The 22,201-nt window shown below is 41.0% G+C and overlaps 1 protein-coding gene across 2 annotated transcripts in view; it reads left to right on the top strand.

Annotated features, from left to right (window-relative positions):
* GALK2 (galactokinase 2) overlaps positions 1–22,201 on the top strand; it is a 156,253-nt gene that overhangs the window by 77,127 nt on the left and 56,925 nt on the right. For both annotated transcript variants that reach the window (XM_081109163.1, XM_081109162.1), the window contains exons 6-7: positions 17,989–18,087; positions 20,752–20,904. In XM_081109163.1, the coding sequence (XP_080965289.1) occupies positions 17,989–18,087; positions 20,752–20,904 (252 nt within the window). The remainder of the gene's footprint in view (positions 1–17,988; positions 18,088–20,751; positions 20,905–22,201) is intronic.

The raw sequence follows: 22,201 nt of genomic DNA, 5'->3' as shown, positions 1-22,201 counted from the left end.
CGAGGTCCATATTAATTAATAATTTCCCAGTTGCCCCAATAATGTCCTCTACAACTCCCCGCCCCCTTTTTTCTTCTGATCCAATCATTGCATTTAATTTTCATGTTTCTTTTGTTTCCTTTATTCTAGAACAGTTCTCTGGTTTCTTATCTTTCATGACAGCAACATTTTGAAGAGTCCAGACCAATTTTTGGGGGGTCAAATTTCCTCAATTTTGATTTATCAGGTTGGTTGCCTAATTATTAGGTCGAGGTTAACTTTTTTTGCTCCCAGCAATTCTATATAGTTGATGTCCTTCTCTGTGAATCATATCACATAACTTCTGTTTTTTCATTAAATTAAAATTTTTTGGTTTATTTTTTATTGAACTTTAATTGACATATAACATTATATTAGCTTCATTAGTACAACATAATGATCAATATTTGTACATATTATGAAAAGATAAATACTTTCATGCATAGAAACAGAAGTTCTGTTGTCTATCCAAAAAAAAAAAAATGCTTTAGTTTAGGTATGTGGTATAAATTCTCTTTTTATAAAGGGAATTTAAAAGATAATTTTAAAAGTCCTTTGAAAGTACAAATAGATGTTGTAACATATTTAGTTAATTTTTTATTGTGTCTTAATAAATACAACCTCAATGTATATTTGTTGAATGAATGAAAATACTGATGACTTAAAAATCACAAATTCTCAGCTTTGTCAGGGAATTAAAATCCTCCATTGTTGCACTGCTATTTAAGTCTTTTTATGTTCTTCATTGTTTTGTTTAGGAAACAAAATGTACTAAGCTCTGAATAAACTGTTTGAGATGTCTGACATAAAAATAACCCAAGCAAATGTAATTTTAAACTGTCACTGTGTATATAGGGTCACATTATTTCACTTGCAGTCACTCAGGGTTTGTATATATCACATTTCAGTGTAATGACATGGTCAGGCTCCAGAGAAAATACCAGTCAACACAAATTTGGTTTGACTAACAAATATTTACATGTCTCTGAATCTCTAATTAGTGTAATCTTTTAAGGGGTTTGTGCTACACAGGCTTAAATTTTTTAAAGCTTTATGTTGAGATTTTAAAAGGTTGATCAGTAGTACATCTCACTGTAGAAATGATACTGGCAGTCCATCTAGATAAATGTTGGATTTAAGCCAGGGCTTCCACAGAGAACAGGTGGACTTAAGAGTGGCCTGGCATGGGCAAGCGGCTGCCTGTCATGTGCGTGCTTTCCTGTGTGTATTGACCTTCTTTGCTTCCCAGGTGGGTGGTGTTGATAGAAGGCAGGGTGGTCATTTGATCTAAGTTTCTCCAGTCATCTAGTTGGTACATCATAGGAAAGAAAAGCTAAGCAGTGCTTTCCTTTGCCTGGAGGTTGATGCCTTGTCTACAGAAGGCAGACAGACAGGTAGTTCTGTTGTTGGCTACTGAACCATTCACATGTGTTTGCTCACTCAGTACCATGTCATTGACAGGCTTTTGTGAGATGGCCAACTGGAACTGTGGGTTCAATCTGTAGCTGTAAAACCATTTATAGACTCCCCCAACTTTGATTAAAGCTCTCTGGCCTGAGGGACCACAATATAACCTCTAACTTCGCTATAGTGCTTCTCACTTTGTATTGCAAAGATTTTTCCCTTTGGATTACAGTGTTGTCTTCAACCACAGAGACTGCCCTTTTTTAAATCTTTGGATTCCCAGTGTGCAATCTGGTGCCAAAATTAATTAAGAAAAAAAAGTGTGATCTCATTTGCAACATGGTAATTTGCTGGTGATAAAGTAAATAATTATTTGGGCTTTTACTAGTATAGTCATTTGTGTGTCTATCAGTTTTACAATTCAGACAGTGCAGAAGATTTACCCACATTTACTGAAGGGTTAGTATGTTCTGGGTGGGGTGATTCACAGAGTTCTGTCTTTTCTCTCCTATGGCTGGTGTCCATGTTGAGTAGTTGGGAGTCTGTTCCCAATGGTTGTTAAAAATACGACCGTATCCCTCGTTCCAGGCACTTGTGCCAGTCCTGCATGCCTCTTAGTTGCCAATAGGCTTTGTCTGTTGTACGCATATATGAAAGCACATCCCGTTAATCAAGCTTGTGAGTTAGTAGAGTTGCCATAGTAGTAGTAGTACTAGCAAAGACTGTCCCTCTTGGTCCCCAACTTGAAGTTTCTGAATTTTATCCCCTGCCCTCTTATATTCTTAGGTGAAGGAGTTAATACACTGGGAGGTGTTCAAGGAGCAAGAGAAGCAATGGAATTGTAACAGCTAATTGGCTACCAAAAATGGAGGTGTTTCTAAAGGTGCAAAGCTCTCCTGATGAATGTGGAAACATCTCCTGTATACCTAATTTTATTCTTTATACTTGCGCAGTCTCATGCTTTCTTAGTTTTACTTTCTGATTCTTAGTTTTCTCTCCACTGGAGAAAGGAGATAAGCATTATATAGCTATTATAAAGTGGTAGAGTGGGAGTTTTCGCTTGTTGACCAGAACTTTAAGATCAATGAAATATTTTCTAATTGAAGTGTTATAGTTAAAATTGATAAGTATTGACTGAAAGTAATGGCAGTGAGAATACAAACAGTTTTCAAGTGTAAGTTTTAGTCTTGAGGGCTAGTTTGTGAGCTGCAGGTTCCTAGCCATGAATAGAAATGGGAAGCACAACATACCATCTTAGATGGTGGTAAAACATTTTTAAATACTCCAGATTTTTCCTGATTTCATCATGAATAATTAGAGATTCCATGAGAGTTATTTTTCTTATTATAAAAGCAATGCATTCGTATTATAGAATACTGGGGAATTTAACAGTATATTAAGAAATTAAAATAAATAAAAAATAATCTATAATCTTAACAACCAAAGATTGGACTCATTGCCACATTGATTATTATGATGAAAATAAAATCTACATAACTTTAAAAAATATTACAGTTCAAAGAAACTACATTTACTGCATATGTTGATCCAATTAGAAAAACCTATAGAATATCTACTTTATGCCGGGCACTTTTCCAGGCACTGGGGAAGAGTAGTGACTAAAAAATGCTTGCTCTCATGGAGCTTACATTTATTTGGGGGGAGACAGAAAAATAAATGAAAATATATTATAAAGTGGTAAAGCCTTGAAGAAAAACAAGCGCAGTATGAGATGGAGAGTGGCACGGGGTATTGATATATTTTAGGGAGGTGAGGGAAATTCTTTCTGATAAGGTGGTATTTGAGCAGAGATTTCAGACAAAGAGCATTCTAGACTGAGGGAATGGTAGATAGAAAAATCCTGGGATACTGATTCCTAGTTAGCCAATAATTATAGCCAACATTAATTGTGCACTAAATATATAATAAGCTTTTAAAATCCTTACAACTTGCCCTGCCCAGTGTGGCTCAGTTGATTGGAGCATTATCCCATGCACTGAAACGTCACTGGTTTGATTTCTTGTCAGGGCACATGCCCAGGTTGCAGGTTCCGTCCCCAGTTGGGGTACATGCAGGAAGCAACCAACATATGTTTCTCTCTCACGTCGATGTCTGTCTGTCTGTCCGTCTCTCTTCCTCCCTCTCTCTAAAAAACATCCATAAAAACATGTTAAAAAAACAAAAGAACCCCCCCCCCCACACACACACATACCAAACAAGAATCCATACAAAAAATCATTACAACTCAATGAAGCAGGTAATTATTGTAATTCCCATTTTTCAGAGGAGGAAACATAACCTGTTATACTGAGAAGTGCTATGATAGAGTAGAGTTAGAGTATGCCATTTAATTCTAGGGAGCCATGACCATTTTCCAGAGGAGTTGCTGCTTGAATTTAGTTAGAGTGAAAGAACAATCAGCCACAGTTATGAATGTGAGAAGAGTATAGAATTTTGGTCTCATCTCTCTTCGTGCTGTAGTCTCAGAACCTATAATAGGCTTTGCCCACAGTCAGCACTCAGTAAATATTTGTTGAATGAACAGCATTTACAAAGACACAGGCATAGAGAGCATGTGATATTCAGAAAACTGAAATTAGTTTACTTTGACTGTGTGATAAAAGCAGCAGGAGCTTATGGTAGAAGAAATAAGCAGAAGTTAGATCATAATCTATTTTATGAAAGGGCAATGGTGTATTTATTTTGGCAGCACATATATGCTAAAAATTGATAAGCTACAGAGGAGATGATCTTGGAGCCCAGGAAAGGAGAAACTGAAATTGTGTGAATAGTTCCATATATATATATATATTTTTTAATATTTTTATTGATTTCAGAGAGGAAGGGAGAGGGAGAGAGAGATAGAAACATCAATGATGAGAGAGAATCATTGATTGGCTGCCTCCTGCACGCCCCACATTGGGGATCGAGCCCGCAACCCGGGCATGTGCCCTTGGCCGGAATTGAACCCAGGACCCTTCAGTCTGCAGGCTGACGCTCTACCCACTGAGCCAAACAGGCCAGGGCTCTCTCTCTATTTTTTTAACTCAGTGGAGCAATATGTTTAAACTTGTTTGAATATTCTTTGGGCTTCTGTGAAGATAAAATGTTTTTGAATGTAAATGTGAGTTATTAAGACTCTAACTTGCAAGGAAAAAACCTCACACCTCACTCAAGGGATATGTTATGGAATGGAATACAAAGGTGAGTATATCAGCATTTGCTGTGTAATAAACCCTTTCAAAACTTAGTGGCTTAAAACAACCATTTGGACTGGATTCAGCTTGGTAGTGCTTTTCCTTGTGTTGGCTAGACTCATCTACACATCTGCTCTCAGCTGCTGGTCAGCTAGGCAGTGCTGCTTCTGGGTTGGCGGGTTGTCAGCCGGATGATGGGAGGCTGGGCCATGTGCCTCACATCATACACCAGGCTAGCCCAGGCTTGTTCAGATGTAGGCCACAGGCTTCCAAGAACAGCAAGAGGTCTCTTTGTGTCACATTTGCTGCATGTCCCATGGCCAAAACTTCCCAGATTCAAGAAGTGGAGAAAAGGATTTCACCTTTTCATGGGGAGGAGTTCCAAAGTCACATTGCAAGGGAATGGAAACAGAGAGAGGATGATATGTAGCTATTTTGAAGTCTAAGGTTGTGGATGTAGCTAGGTTTCAGGAATGGACAGAAGCCCAAATGCTATTAGGTCTGCGCCTGTCACTGGCCTTGCTCTTTTGTTGCTTCTGTTTCAGTCTTCTCTGTCTTCAGACCAGCTTCCTTTACTTCTCTGGCCTCTATGGTAAAAACATGACTGCTGCCAGCTTTTGGGATCAAATGGAACAGATCCAGACACTCCCAACGGACTCTTTCTTTCTCTATGGGGAAGATTCCCTTGGAAGAGGGAATCTAGAAGGGAATCTGGTAGGTGTTCACACATGGATCTATGAACTATGCTGGGGGTGGATGGGCTGTGTGTTTTAGAAGATGGAGGATTACAGAAGATGGGGCATTTAAGGTGTAACCTTGTGATAGTTGGTAGGGAGAGAGAGAGAGTGTGAAGGAGGAGCAGGGGGAAGTGCCCCAGAAAATGGCAGATAGGGAGGGGTGGCTACTCATACATCTTGTAAAGCTCCATCACACTGAGTTTTATGGGTAATGGAGTAGCTTCAGGGAACTTTGAGTAGTGACTGGGACCTTGGAGGAAGAGGGGTATAAACTATTTTTATTTGTGTGTGTTTTGTCTGACAGCAACCAATTCTTCCACTCTCCAGACACCAACTGGGTGTCATTCAATTCAATTCAATTCAATTCAATTCAATTCAATTCAATTCAATTCAATTCAGCTCCATTCCATTCCATTTAGCTTAATTCAAACCAAATCAAACAAAACACTACCTGGATTTAGCATTATATCTGTACCACATGTTAGTGACTCAGTCCTGCAACACTGCCCCTACTTCAGATGCCAGTTGCAAGTCCCACATTGTCACCTGTATTTCTGAGCAACCAGCTATAAATTTGGGGCTTCCTACAACTCCCTCCTCAGGTTCAGTAATTTGCTAGGATGATTCACAGAACTCAGGAAATTTTCTCATTTAAAATTACCAGTTTATTATTAAAAATAAAAGTATTCCAGAATACTTTGAAGAGCTAAAACTTCAGCTGTAGAAATAAGTAATAAATCCTCTCAGAATAAGTGGAAGAAAAGACTCATGAAATGGAGAGGGAGAGAGAGCGGAACTGCCATCTGAGGCGCAGGGGGTCAGGACAGGGGCTGCTGTTGCAGGCTGCTGTTTGGTCCAACAGTAGAGCCCATTATCCACTTTGGAAAGCAACCGGGGCCCATCCTTACTGGTGTTTCTTGGATGTGATCATCATCTTTTTCTCCCCTTCTCTCCTACTACCTTCCTTTAGACACTGTTAGTGTCTCTTGTTCTGTGTGTGTGAAGTGGATGTGTTTTGTAAGAAATTACCTTACAAATTTGGCACATCTCCTGGTCTCGGTTAGTTTCTGTTCCATTAAACATTATTTACCCTTCCTTTGAAACCTTCTGCTAATAGTTTGCCAAACCATTGTCTGGCATTTCTATATTTACATCCAGGAGAGTGTTTATGCAACATCACTTCCAATGTTTCTATTTTCACCTTAGTCTTTTGTTAAACACGGTATTTATAACATTTGTAATTTGGGGGAGTGCCAGGAATGACCACATGTAGGTACTCAACAAGGAATTAATATTTAGAGAAAGAGATTGAAATCAGATATTTTTTTTTCCCAAAGGACAAATGTCCTCAGTCAGTTTTTCTTCCTTTTGGGTTAGACTGTCATTGCCCCATGAACATGAATATTCCACTTGACACGTCTTATGTCTCACTTTTCATTTACTTGTACCAAGCCCATATTTACTTTCTTTTGAAAAAATTCTAGGAATTATATGACCAGGAATATTTCTTTAATAAGGTTAGTAAATTCGAAATAGGTAATCAGGGCAAAGAAAAAAAGAATGAAAACACATCAAATGTTAACTAATGTAATTGTTTTGTTTAATTTGTCTTAGAAGCCGAGGCAAAAAGGGAAACATAGCAGGCTACATAGGCCTTGTGATCTGAATAGAAATCAGTCCAGTTCTTCAGGTGGATTCTCTACAGCACACAAAGCATAATGACAGTGACCTTGCAGCAGCCTGTGTGAAGAAATAGCCACAAATGTGTGACTATTTCTTATGATGACCTTCAGTAGATGCTCCTGGTATAACATCTGAGCACAATCCAGTAAAATCAATTTATTTCTCTTGTAACATCTGAATACTCTCTACCATTTCCTTACCCTAAAGATTCTTCCCACTTCATATCAAAGTCTTTGTGAATTGAATATTGCACACATAGCACTCTTTTTTCCCAGGCAAATGTGTATACCAAGTTATGGTTTTGGTTGATTTAGATCATGAGTCATGATCATGATTTTAGATTATGTTTCATGGGAATTTTTAGTTTTTTTTTCTCTTTGGAGTCCTATTGGGAAAATTAATAGGTGTTAATTTTGTGCTGGGGGAAGTTGTAGTTAATTATCTCATGCCCCCTCTTCTTTACTTTATCCCTGAGAGTCCAGATTGATTAACAGCCAGGTTTCCTGTAGTTAGGACCTGAGGGTGGGACAGGACTGTGCTGCTCAAAACTCTGAGTGAAGAACTCTCCCTTGAGGTTGGGAGCGTCCCCCTGACCATGGGAGGGACTTGCAGTTCCAGACACACTTGCCAAACCACAGAGATTGCAGGCCTGCCGCCCTTCCATTATTATCATCGTTATTTAACGTTTTTCAAAGGTCAGAGCCAAAATAAATGGTCTGCCAGCCAAGGGAGCGACACTAGCCTTTACCACAGGCATTGGAGGCCCCTTTGGTATTTAGTAGTAGTGACCTGGGTCATATTCTTGTCTGATTCCATTAATCAGGCCAGGCTTCTGCCTCTTGCTGTCTTTTCACAACTTTTTTTTTTTTTTGCATTCTCTCTCCTCTCCTCCCCCATCCCAATAATAGTTATCTTGATATGTGTTTGTTGCCCCTTCTTTTTCTTTTTTTGGAATTTAAACAATGAGAGGGATTGAGTTAATTGTGCCAATGAGAGATAAAAGTATTCAGGGAAGGCTTTTGGGAGCTCCTGAATTTTGGAGCTGTTCTACCCCCACAAATTCTGCTCCCCTTGGGGATAAAGAATAATACTGTGGTCAAAAGCATGGAGCTAAGACTGAGTTCAAATCCTGCCTCTGCCCAGAATGATCTTGGGCAATTTACTTGACCTCTATGCTTCAATTTCTTTATTATAGAATGCATCTAGTAATAAAAACCTTCCTCATGGATTAGAAATTTATAGTACATGAAAAGTGCTTAGAACAGTGCCTGTTGAATGTGTTAGCTGCTATTATTATGGTGAGGCTGCAGAAATCATACCCAAATGTTGGTGTTATATTGAGATCACTCAGGGTTGTGGTTGTTTGGGAGGCAGGCATTTGGGATTGTATTTGGAGATGGATAATGGGAGAGCGCTCAAACTTCAAACCATCCAGCAAGGTGGGTGTTTTCCTTTTCTTTAAACCTGGGACAAAATGAAGTTGTGAGGACTCAAATGTCTGCATCCTTGGGCTCATGGTCAGCTTCATTGTTTATTCTACCAGAGGGACGTTCAGTTCAAGAGTGTGTGTATATTCTGCTCTGCTCACCAGGGCCAGTGTCTAGGCTCAGCCTCTGTGTCCAGAGGCAGGGGGACAAGGTGGCCTGGTGGACTGTGGAGGCAGACCTACCTGGCTCTGAGTCTCAGCTGAGGTTAGTTTACTGACCTTTTGGCACCTCAGTTTCCTTCTCTACGAAGTAGCAATTATAATTCTGACATTTCAGGGTTCTTTTGGGGACTAAATAAGACAGCACATATAAAATACCCTGCATAGTGTCTGTCCTTAGAAGACATTTGACATTTGTTAGCTTCCTTCCCTTCTGATTCTTCCCTGTCTGCTTAACTTATTAAGAAAGTCTCAGCATAGAAAATCATTGAGAAGAGTGTCTTCAAATTGAATGTGCACACAAGTCACTGGGGTCTCTGGTTAAGCTACAGATTCTGATGAGCAAGTCTTGGGTGGGGCCTGAGTCGCACTTGGAATCAGTCTTCAAGTGACACCAATGCTGTGTCTGAGGCCCTCACTTAGAGTAGCAGAGTGTACTGTGTTCTTTCCTCCCTTTACATCTCATTGTCACCCGTTAGATTCATGCTAGCATTTTAATAGTCTTACCACACACATCTGTACATCCAGGATTATCACGAGAAATACCAAAGGTCGGCTGTTATCGTGTATGTAAGAAGGTTCCTCCTCCTCACCCAGAACAGGCAGCGCTCTAGAAGAAACTGATCATAGACATTTTCTCAGGATCCCCATACCTGGGTCCCAAAAGGTTTCACATAAAATAGCGTGTTCCTGCCTTGCTGAAGGCCTCCTTTCAGAATCTGGCTCCCTCCGTCACTCAGACTGTAGGTTAATTAGGTTAGGGAAGTGGTCTTTGTTCCTCTCCTTAGAGTTTGGAGGGAGCTGACCCCAAAACTGTGCTTCTGACCTCACTGAGCACCTCAGATATTTTTAGACCCACATGTGCCAACTACTAGCCTTCTGCAGGCCCATTCCGTTATGCTCTCTCCCATGTATACAGGTGGAGGAGTCCACTCTTGTCCTTGTTTTTTTCTGATACGCATTTGTGAGTGCTTAATGCAAACTCTTTGACGATTCAACATTTTAGGAGTTGTTTTTACATTTGCTTTTGAGAATCCTCTTCACGGTTGTTTCTTTGTAGTTTCTGATTTTTTAAACTTTTGAGCTCCTTCTTTTTTCTTTCCTGCATTACTTACTGGAACTTTTCTTTGGCCTGAGCCATAGGGTCAGTTGTATCTGCTGTGCTCATTTAGGGAACAGGCTGTCATTGTCCTCAGGCAACTTTTCTTTGAAGTGAAAAAGCAAAGTTACTGATCTCTGAGTGACTGCTCTTTGTGTTAGGGATGTGAAGAAGAAATAATAGCCTCCTTCTTCTTCCCTTTTTAATTAAAGCATCTGATTTTTTTTTTTAACCTTAGAATGCTCCAAAATGTCTACGAGTTAGAGCTTGGTCATCAGCCATATTACCAAACAAAGCAAGTCTAAATCCAGTCTCCTCTAGGCTTAACTTACTGCTGTTTCATGAAGAGTTTCTCCGAACTGCCTGGGCTCTACCTAATAGGTTTGCCAATTTGGGGAAGAATTTGAAAATACCCCCAGGTAAAAACCCAGGCATTTTAAAAGTTAGGGTGGAAAAGAACTGCAGGGGAAAAAAATATTTGAGGCAAAGAAAAGTCAGGGGAGCCATTAACATTTTCTCTTATCTAAGACTAGAGGCCTGGTACACGAAATTCGTGCACTGGTGGCTGGGGTTCCCTCAACCCAGCCTGCCCTTCCCACAGTCCGGAAGCCCTCAGTGAATGTCCTACTGACGGCCACAGTCTGGCAGCAGAGGCTCGGAGCAGGCGTCCTGTGTGTGTGTGTGTGTGTGTGTGTGTGTGTATGTGTGTATGTGTGTCTGTCTGCTGGGGGCCTGCCACCAGCCACACCATGGAGGTTTGGAGCAGGCGCCCCTCTGTGTTAATCTCTCAGGCTTCTGGCCTCCACTGCAGTTTTTCTCTCCCTTGAGCTGTGGCCAGGGTGGGGTGCTGCCTGCAGGCTGTGCTTTCCTGCTCATGGATCACCAGATCACTTCAGAGACCTGGGGCAGGCCCTGCTGGGTGCTGCCTGTGGGGAACTTTTCTGCTCTGGGATCACCATGGCGATCCAGTAGCAGGCCCACCTAGGGGCGGGCCGCCCTCTGTACTTGCCTGCTCTGGGATCGCCATCCCAGGAGCAGGCCCACCTGGGGGCCGCCCGCCCTCCGCACTTGCCTGCTCTGGGATCGCCATGGGGTCCCAGCTGGCAGCGGGGCTTAGGTGGCACACGGGAGTCCCAGCTGGGGGCTGGGCTTAGGCGGCGGGGGCTTAGGCGGCACACGGGGGTCCCTTCTGGGGCAGGGCTTAGGTGACGCGATTGCGCCACCTAAGCCCAGCTGCCCAGGGCCGCACCGGCCCGGATGGTGTCTGGTGCTGGCCAGCCCTGCCTGCAGTATGCAAATTAGCCACCATCTTGGATGGCAGTTAATTTGCATATGGCACTGATTAGCCAATGGGAAGCGTAGCGGAGGTATGGTTAATTACCCTTTTTGTCTTTTATTAGATAGGTTATATCAGTCAGGGTCATAGTAGACAATAGATGACACACTCAGTAATAAAGGACAATTTATTGCATGGGGACTATTTTCAAAGGTGTAGATACAGGACAAACCCAGGACTAGTTATAACTGAGTTGTTATTGTTCTTGGGCCTTAAGTGATCTTGGCAGGGAGGTAACCTTCCAACCTGGACCCATTCCCTGCCAGAGTTCTCTGTTGGGAGAACCCAGTGGGAAGTAGAGTACACAGGAGCCTGTTGATGTAGTTTATGCTGGGCTGTCTCCTGAGGCAGCAGGTGGGTGGACAGCAGATCTGGAGGGCAAATCACACACCGGTTTTACACTTTCTTTTGAAAGACTTGCTCACCTTGTTCACCAAATATTGTGAACTTCTTGAGGGAAGACACTGTCCACTTGTCTGAAGGACACTACTAGTATTTAAATGATTGTTGAACGAGTGAATGGGCCTGTTCCTTTTCTTCATTTCTCTTGACTTGCATTTAGGGTGGGCAGCAATAGCTGGGTGATACTGTCTTGGTTAGGGTCTGTGTTCCAAATAGCAAGGCTATACCATAGGAAAAGATTAACATTTTCTATCTAGGTAATTATCCTACATTTAACAGTATCATTAGTAAATCTGCTAAACAAAGATAGCGTTTACTGTATTAATAGCTTGAGTCTTTTTGTATTACTGTTTAAAAAAATAAATATCCAGGTTTAGTAGGCAATGCTTTCATGAATCTTTAGACCTTCGTAGTGAGTGACTGTTAAATCTAACTTTGTAATTTTCCTCTTACTAGAGCCCCACTGGCTAGCAGATGGGTAAGCTGTTTAATTCTGGAGCCCACTTGACTTTTGGTTCTTCCCCAGGCTGCTTCAAGAGAAGAACCACACAAAGGACCAAATTAGCCTCATTAGCTGTCTTCAGGAGCTTTAAAAGAAGGTTTATGAATAATGCCAGGTTTCTCCTAACTGTCCAGAGGGCAGAAGTCAAAATAGAAATGAGTTTATTGGCTACAAATTTTGGAAGAGTTTCTCATGCAGTCAAATTATCTCTCCTAATGATCCTTCTACGTTAGTAATTTGCGGTAAGGGAGAGAGCTAAATGTCACAAGTGAGTAGTTTTGAGGTTTCTGGAGCATTCAGGTATAAGAGCAGAAGAAAATACACGTGTGGGAAAGGGAGAGATTCCCTTCTTGGTTAGAGCTTTGCTGTTCTTGCTTGAGGGTTTTCAGGTTGTGTGTGTGTGTGTGTGTGTGTGTGTGTGTGTGTGTGTGTGTGGTGGGAAGATAGGAAAACTGGGTGATTCTCAGAGAAGATATCCTCTGCTAAATAGAACTGGATCCTAGAATTTGATTCAGTCTGTCCTTGAAGTTAACTTTCAATAGGCTTCTGTCCATACTTCTGTTAATGTGTTTTGTTTTTAAAACATATTTTTAGGGATTTCAGAGAGGAAGGAAGAGAGAGAGAGAGAGAGGGGAGAGAGAGAGAGAGAGAGAGAGAGAGAGAGAGAGAGAGAGAGAGAGAGACAGTGAGAGAAAGAGAAACATCAGTGACGAGAGACTCATTGATCAGCTGCCTCCTGCATGCCTCCTACTGGGGCATGTGTCCTGATTGTGAATCAACTGTGACCTCTGGTCCACAGGTCCATGCTCAACCATTGAACAACACTGGCTGGGCTGTTAATGTGTTTTGACAGCGCCTTCTTATTCTCATGAACTCTTTTGATATTTTACATAATTTAATTTTGTGTGGAGTGTTGATTTAGTGCCTCTGCAAATCGCTCTGCCTAATTACAACTCTATTTCCAGTGTCCCCAAAGACAGAAAAGACATGGTAGGCTCACATGTCTACCTCACCTTACCCAGAATGACAGGCATTCTCTGTTCCCACTTGTACCCACTGCTGTTAAGTTTCCTCCATTAATGATTCTCTGGGTTCAGGTCATGCCATCTCTATTTAAGGCTATGGGCCTCGCTCTGATGTTTGCTTATTTTCAGAAGCATGCAAGAATTTGAGAAAAAAACAACACACACGTTTGTTTGTAGTTTCTTTCCATCTCATAAGCATTTAGGATTTTACCTTTCTGCTTTTAGTATGGGGGTGAAGGGCTAGGGCCACTTGGGAAACCAGCCTGTGGGCCTACAGTTGAAGTTTATATACAAGGATGTTTTGTTTGGCCAGCAGGGACCTACCCTACCCCATTGAGACTGAAATGCCTTAAATCAGTGGTTCTCAACCTTCCTAATGCCATGACCCTTTAATACAGTTCCTCATGTTGTGGTGACCCCCAACCATAAAATTATTTTTATTGCTACTTCATAATTGTAATTTTGCTACTGTTATGAATCGTAATGTAACTATCTGATATGCAGGATGTATTTTCATTGTTACAAATTGAACATAATTAAAGCATAGTGATTAAATCACAAAAACAATATGTAATTATATATGTGTTTTCCGATGGTCTTAGTCGACCCCTGTGAAAGGGTCGTTCGACCCCCAAAGGGGTTGCGACTCACAGGTTGAGAACCACTGCCTTAAATGGAACATACACTCTCATTGCCCCAGGGTCCATTACTTCCTATTGTTGAATTCGTTCTCCAAGGGGCATCAGAATCTTTTAAGTTCTCTTTCCCTGAACACGTTAAAAAATGGTCCTGCTTGTGGGGACGATTACTTCATAAGTTACATAAATGTCTAATCACTATGTTGTATACTTGAAACTAATATAACATTGTATGTCAACTGTAATTGAAAAATTAAAAACTATTTTAAAAAATAAAAAATAATAATTTGACCCCTCCAAAAATAAAAAAATTAAAAAATGGTCCTGTATTGAAGAATAATTATATCTGTTTGTACATTTGGCTGGGGAATTAGCTTCTCACTTGTGCAAATCAGTGATTTCCTTGTTCATTGTGTAAAGATAATAAAACTAACGATTGCATGGTGCTTTATTATTTATGAAGTATTTCTATTTAATTCATTGGGTATTTTTTTTGTATATTATGGATGGGAGGTAATATAGTATGATTAAGGATATGGGCTCTGGAGTTAGACAATTTGAGTTTGAATTTGAGCTTTAGGAATTGCTAGTCTAGTCTCAGCTTATAAACCCACTCAGTTTTCTCATCTGTAAAATGAGGTGGTGCCTATCTTATAGAGTCATTATACAAACTATATAATTCATGCAAGACAATTAGAATAGTAATTGACTCATAGTTAGTGCTAAGTAAATCTTACCTACTAAAACTATTATTATTAACTGGAGGCCTGGTGCACAAAATTTGTGCACTCGGGGTGGGGGGATCCCTCAGCCCAGCCTGCACCCTCTTGCAGTCCAGGAGCCCTCAGGGGATGTCCAATTGCTGGCTTAGGGAGGCTCCCACCACTGCTGCTGCGCTTGCCATCCATGAGCCCAGCTTTTGGCTGAACGGTGCTCCCCCTGTGAGAGTGCACTGACCACCAAGGGGCAGCTCTCCGACATCCCCGGAGGGGTCCCGGATTGCAAGAGGGTGTAGGCCAGGCCGAGGGACCCTACCAGTGCACGATTGGGGCTAGGGAGAGACACAGGAGGTTGGCCAGCCAGGGAGGGACCGTGGGAGGGCTCCAGGGAGTTTCCGGCCCATCTTGCTCAGTCCCAATGGGCTGGACACCATCAGCAAGCTAACCTACTGGTCAGAACATCTGCCCCCTTGTGGTCAGTGCACATCATAGTGAGAGTTTGAGCGGCCTTAGTGTATCATTAGCATATTATGCTTTGATTGGTTGAACAGACCACTGGACGACTGGACACAGAATATTAGACTTTTATTATATAGGCTAGTACATGAAGAAATGGAAACTTTTTTGAAAAAATTAAGAATGAAAAAATTAAGAAATGTATTTAAGGTAACACAACTAATTGGGCTTTAACCAAGATTTGGAAGCACTGGGTATTGGTTTCTTTTCTCTGTATTTACTGCTGAATTCCTCATGCATTCTGCGGGGACTGGAAAACAAGTCATCGTTCTTCTTCCAACTTCCGTATTTTCATTTTGTTTCCTCACACTTAGGACTCATGGGTATTGTCTGTCCAGTCATGAACTCTGTCTGTTAGAATTTACCATGAGAGGTAGTAAGGCCATAGGGATGTCTATAGCCCTGCAGGTGGTGGGGACTTGACAGAGATTTTGGGGACTTTGGGGCCCTCTGAATTCTTCCTACATAGATAGTCTGAAAAATTAACCTCCTAATTCTATTAAAGTATTCAGTTATTGCCATACATCAAAAATTTTAAAAAAGTGAGAATAAATACTTCTTACTGCTTTAGATTTGTTTCCTCTTAAGAGGGAGAATACTTAAATTTTGGTGACCTCATTTGTCATTTTAAATTCCTTTGAGGTAGTGGAAATAAAGGTGCTGTTATCTTCATTTGTGGGGAGAAGTAATTGAAGTTCAGTGTGAAAAGAATACCGGCTTTGGAGTCAGGCAGATGGGACTCAATTGCTGGCTCCTCCATTTTCTGTTATATTTCCAAGTTCCATTGTCCTCATCTGTATAATGAGGATAAGCAGAGTGTTGTTTGGAGCCTCAAGGATGTAATGCTCACAAAAGGGATAAGGAGTATGTAAGTATGTAAGTGTGGCTGTCATTGTGGTTGTGTGGGGATGACTTTTCACACTGGTCCAGGGTCACCCTTAGGTGGGAACTCATGTCTGGTCATTCCTCATTGAATGCTGTGCAAACTTCTTCACTGGAGTTGCTTCTTTACATTTTAAAATCCAAGTGTTTTAACCTTTTGATTATTAATTTATTTTTAATGTGCCTGTTATAGAGAGGTTTTGTATTCAGCTGGCCACATGCAATGCCCATTATATCAAAATCCCAAATTTACCTTGTTTCACGAGGCAGAGTTAATGTTAGTGAATCCACATGACCAACAAGGAATATAACACAGAGTCCGTTAGGTGGTGTTTGGGCAGCTTTCTCAGAAAGCGAAAACAGCATGTTTATACTGAATTACTATGTGGTCAGCATTGTGTGAAGTAGGGGATACAAAAGAAACACCTTCTTTATTTATCTCTTACAGGACTGACAGTGTTTTGGGGCAAACTGATGTGATTGAAACCTAACATGATTAAAGAACAATAATAAACACTATTTGATCCAGTCATGTTAAGTGGGTTCTGATCTGGGCACTGCATGGGCTCATAGATTGGTGGATCAAGAGACCAGAACACCCATACTTAAAGCTGGTTTGATAAACGAGAATAAGGTTTACAGGGTGCAGGAGAGAGGTTATGTGGTGTGTGTGTGTGTGTGTGTGTGTGTGCATTTGGGTGGTGCTTGAGTTGATCCTGATGACTAGTGGGGGATGCTGGACAGAGGAATACTGAGCGAGGAGGACAGAAAATCACATTTTAAAAGTCACTGAGACACGAGAGAGCCTGGGGATGATGAAGAACAGCATTTGCTCAGTATTCCTGATGGCCTGAACTTAGGGTTTATGGGTTTAGTGGTGGGAGAACGGGCTGGAGAAATGAGCAAGGGATAAGTCATTGAAGACCTTGTGTCCCATGCTGAGAAGGCTGAGCATGAAGGCATTGGCAACCAAGCAGGCAAGAGATGATCATAGCAGTGTTTCAGAATGACCACTCTAGGAGGATCTTCCAGCAAAACAGGTGAGAAGTAGGGCCTGAATCAATTCTTAGAAGAAAGAGAAAATGAATAAATATAAAATAGTAGAGTGAGTAAATAGGTATGCTCATTGTAAGCATTGTAGGAGTTTAGAGAAAGGGGATACTATAGTGGGAACAATATTTGAGGGACACTCTCATGGAGGCAGATTTGAGTGCCAGCCCAGTGACTTGTCTATAGTAGATAGCCAATAAGCTGGGTATTGAATGGCAGTAAGATTTACATGAGAGAAAGACATACTGTGTGAAATGGTCAAGGAGACAAATCTAACTGGAAAAGAGTGGTACATATACTAGTATACACATTGATTGTATATTTTTGGAAGACTTTGAAATGCCAGGTTAAGGAGTTTAAACTTAATCAATAAGAAGCCACTGAAGATTTTTAAACAGATATTTTGATATACTAGAAATGTGTTCATATTTTGGGCCTCTTCATCTTGGTTGAAGATGTGTTTAGTGAAATTACATTAATTCTGATTCTTACATTTAATGGAAATGCCACAGAGACAGAATTAATTTAGATTGGGAAATAGTCAGATGACCCCACTTTGGCTGTGGGGAGACTGTGGAATAGTTCATTGTAGGGAGACAAAGGGCACTGAGGCAGAAATGAATCAGTGCACATAGGAGATTTTTGATGATACCAGTCTAGAGAGGGATGGAACAAATAGAAAGATGGGAGAAAGTGCTTGCCCTGTGGAGTCTTTTAAGGGTAGTAAGTACACGGCATGCACAGTCACTGTCTCCATCCCATACCAGGCACCCAGTGCTCCAGGCAACTACTATCAATTGCTCACAGTTGGCATTGGAATTCAAACCTATCTGTCATGCCTATAATAAGAAATGAATGCTATGCCCTGGCTGGTGTGGCTCAGTTGATTGAGCATAGTCACATGCACTGAGAGGTTGCCGGTTTGGTTCCTGGTCAGGGCACATACCTGGGGTTGTGGGCTCAATCCCCAGTAGGGGCTCTGCAGGAGGCAGCTGGTCAGTGTTTCCCATTGATGTTTCTCTCTCCCCCTCTCCATTCCTGTCTCTTGGAAATACATTACAATTTTTAAAAAAGCAATGAGTGAGAAATAGATTATGATTGTACTCATGATGCAAATCAATTTTTATTTTTCCAGGTGGAACTTGCGGAAATCTGTGCCAAGAGTGAGCGGTATATTGGCACCGAAGGAGGAGGGATGGACCAGTCCATATCATTTCTTGCAGAAGAAGGAACTGTAGGTGGCATTGAGCTATTTGGAAATATCAGCTAGGGAAAGCTCACACAGAGAGGAAGGTTATGAGATCGCTAGCATGCTCGATTTTGGGCAGTCTATTCTATTAGACTCTATTGTAGCATGGTTTTCTCCTCCTCTTTGTAATTCAGGGCTACCACCAGTTCACCTATTCTGTTTCATGTTGATCACCTTTCCCTTAAGCTTCCAGGCTCATCCCTCAAGTCTGTTTTTCTCTTGTGTTTAGGTGTTTTTTTTTTCTTCCTCCTAATTCATTGTTAGGATGATTTCTCAATTCCCTAGTTGTTGAGACCTCTTTTCCCTCTCTCGTCCTAAATCACTTCATCTCATGGCATTTCCTAATCTCTTGTTGGTTTTAAACCCAAATGTTAGTTTTCTTACCACATATATTCACAACCCCTCTTTTTACAATTTACTCTTTGGTATCATTTTTCTCTGTCAACATTTTTGGGGTTTCAGCGGTGGGGATAAGAATGTTGACAGTAAGCCAGGAATGAATTCCTTAGCTAGATACCACTTCCCCCTGGCTATCAACTCCTTAGACAGAGCACAAGTTTTGGGTTGTTGGTCATAAAGTGCCCATTTCCAAAGTAGAAGCAGTCATTTTTTTTTAGTTTCTTTTTATTTTATTTTATTTATTGATTAAGTTATTACATATGTGTCCTTATCACCCCATTGTCCCCCATACCTCCCCCCCCCTCATGCCCTCATCCCCCTGCTGTCTGTGTCCATTGGTTAGGCTTATATGCATGCATACAAGTCCTTTGGTTGATCTCTCCCCCTTACCCTTTCCCTCCTTCTGAGGTTTGACGGTCTGATCAATGCTTCTCTGTCTCTGGATCTGTTTTTGTTCATCAGTTTATGTTGTTCATTATATTCCACAGATGAGTGAGAGCATGTGATATTTATCTTTCTATGACTGGCTTATTTCGCTTAGCATAATGCTCTCCAATTCCATCCATGCTGTTGCAAATGGCAAGAATTCCTTCTTTTTTACCACAGCGTAGTATTCCATTGTGTAGATGTACCACAGTTTTCTAATCCACTCATCTGCTGATGGGCATTTAGGCTGTTTACAAATCTTAGCTATGGTAAATAGTGGTGCTATGAACATAGGGGTGCATATATCCTTTCTGATTGGTGTTTCTAGTTTCTTGGGATATATTCCTAGAAGTGGGATCACTGGGTCAAATGGGAGTTCCATTTTCAGTTTTTTGAGGAAACTCCATACTGTTCTCCACAGTGGCTGCACCAGTCTGCATTCCCACCACAAGGGATCCTTTTTCTCCACATCCTCGCCAGCACTTGTCGTTTGTTGATTTGTTGATGATAGCCATTCTGACAGGTGTGAGATGGTACCTCATTGTTGTTTTGATTTGTATCTCTCAGATGATTAGTGACTTTGAGCATGTTTTCATATGTCTCTTGGCCTTCCTTACATCTTCTTTTGAAAAGAATCTATTTAGGTCCCTTGCCCATTTTTTGACTGGGTTGTTTATCTTCCTTTTGTTAAGTTGTATGAGTTCCCTATAAATGTTGGAGATTAAATCCTTATTGGTGATAACTTTGGCAAATAAGTTCTCCCATGCAATGGGCTTTCTTGTTGTTTTGTTGATGGTTTCTTTTGTTGTGCAAAAGCTTTTTATTTTGATGTAGTCCATTTGTTTATTTTTCTCTTTAGTTTCCATTGCCCTAGGAGCTGTATCAGTGAAGAAATTGTTTCGGCATATGTCTGAGATTTTGCTGCCTATGGATTCCTCTAGTATTTTTATGGTTTCCCGTCTTATGTTTAAGTCCTTTATCCATTTGAAGCAGACATTTCTTTAAAATATTTTCTTAGTTTTTCATCAGATTCCTACAGGCTTGGCTATTTTCCCAGAATACCTGGATTTTTTCTTATTAAGAATATTTGTTGCTGATTCCCCTAAGCCAAAGACATGAGGCATGAGGAAATTTGGTTTAATGCTAAGAAAATACTCTGGGTGTTTTGGATGAGACCTGACAAGCAGACATGATGGCATGAGTCCTGATGTTAATGTAAGTTAGATGTAGATCTGAACAAAGTCCCAATTCTTTGGGCTTGCAAAGCACTTTACAATCTGACTCCTGCTTTACCCCTCGTATCTACCCTTTCACCATGCCTCCCCCTTCAAACTCTAAGCTTCAGCTAATTTTCAGTTTCCAAAGCTCTATGAACACCTTGTGGTGTTTTTCTACCTCTGAGCTTGCTTATGCTTTTCCCTCACCTTGACATCCTATTTGGGTAAAGATACCCTCTGCCTGTCCTACTCTTGCTCATCCTCTAAGACTCAGTTTAGATTTCCCCTTTTTTCAAGTGAGCCCGCTCTAGGCTATATCTGATCAGGTGTTTTAAGTATGTGTCTATATAGCACCCTGCCCTTTACAACCATTGTAACACAACCTGGAAATGTACTTGTCTACTTGACTGCCTTTCCCACTAGGTTGGAAGCTCTATGAGGGCAGGGACAGTGTCTGTCTTATTCACTGTTGTATCTTCTATGCCTAGTACAGTAACTGGAAGTCAACAAATAATACTTGAATGGTAAATGCATTTTTAGGAAAAAATTTACTAAGATAAATAAGTGCATAAATGGTTAAACATTTTCTGAAATTTTCTTCCAATAGGCCAAGTTGATAGAATTTAGCCCTCTGAGGGCAACTGATGTGAAACTCCCCAGTGGAGCAGTGTTTGTGATTGCCAACAGTTGTGTGGAAATGAATAAGGCAGCAACCTCCCATTTCAACATCAGGGTGATGGAGTGTCGGCTGGCTGCAAAGGTATGAACTTGGCAAACTATTGACACTTAAAGTAAGCTTTCTCTGGTTCTTATTCTCTTTGTTCTCTATTACTTTATCTCTTTAACTAAAATCAGGGAAACATTCTGACTGCAGCAACATTCTAATTCAGGGGTCCTCAAACTTTTTAAACAGGGGGCCAGTTCACTGTTCCTCAGACCGTTGGAGTGCCGGACTATAGTTTAAAAAAAACTATGAACAAATTCTTATGCACACTGCACATATCTTATTTTGAAGTAAAAAAAAAAAAAGGGGGAACAAATACAATATTTGTATTTGCATGTGGCCCACGGGCCGTAGTTTGAGGACCCCTGTTCTAATTGTAGGACATTGGGTTTAGAGCAATCTTCCAAACTTAGGAGATAAATAAGCCTATAGGTGTGCCCTGCAACCTCTAGCTATTGAGAAACATATGAACTTCACAATTGAGTCTTTAGAGTAGGACTGGGGAAAAGAGGGCAGCTTATGTATGTGAAGCACAGGCCATGGATTCAGTTTTTGTGTGGAGAAAGCTAGTTGGAGGTGATTGATGGGAAGTGACCATAGCTGATTTTGTTTCCAGAACAAAAGTGATGGCAGCCTCAATCCTTGGTCCTCCTACATGTACCATTTTGTACTGGGCCATCACTGGTTACTCTAAAAATATAGGCTTGGTGCAACCCTCCCTGTGCCCAGAAGATTCCTACACGTCTACTGGGAAAACACAAACCACAAGGGAGTCCTGCCAGTTCTTTGTTCCACATTTTAGAAGACCCTTGACAGCCCAGCCTTAAATCTACTGAGGAAGTATTCATTGAATACTTGTTGATATACAAAAGGATCCAGAACATAAGACTAGAGAGAGTAAAGAATTAAAGTTATGAGGATAAAAAATCCCTTCGTAAATTTTATTAGTGTCTAACCACTATGCTGTACACCTGAAATGAACATAAAATAATACTGAATGCCAACTGCAATTGAGAAAAAGATAAATAGGAGACGATTAGTATGTGATCAGGTGGTATATAACCAGGCGCCACAAATTAAATGTTATGGAGGATCCAGCAGAGCTCATGATATGACTAAAACGTGAAGATCACTGAGGCAGGGAGCTGGGTAGTGGCATCTGGGTCAGGAGCTCCACTGTGCTTTCTCCTAATCATTCTTCAAATAGCGGTTAGAATGATGGTTTAGAAATTTAAATCTGATCAGGCAATTACCCTACTTAGCACCTTTCAAAAGCTTTGCATTTCATTGGAATAAAATAAAGTCCTCATCACCACCTGGAGAGCCCTGCAGG

This window comes from Myotis nattereri (assembly GCF_964212035.1).
Source record: "Myotis nattereri genome assembly, chromosome: 1".
Taxonomy (NCBI): domain Eukaryota; kingdom Metazoa; phylum Chordata; class Mammalia; order Chiroptera; family Vespertilionidae; genus Myotis; species Myotis nattereri.
Note: the sequence above shows the minus strand (reverse complement) of the source record. Positions and strands in the feature narration are given on the sequence as shown.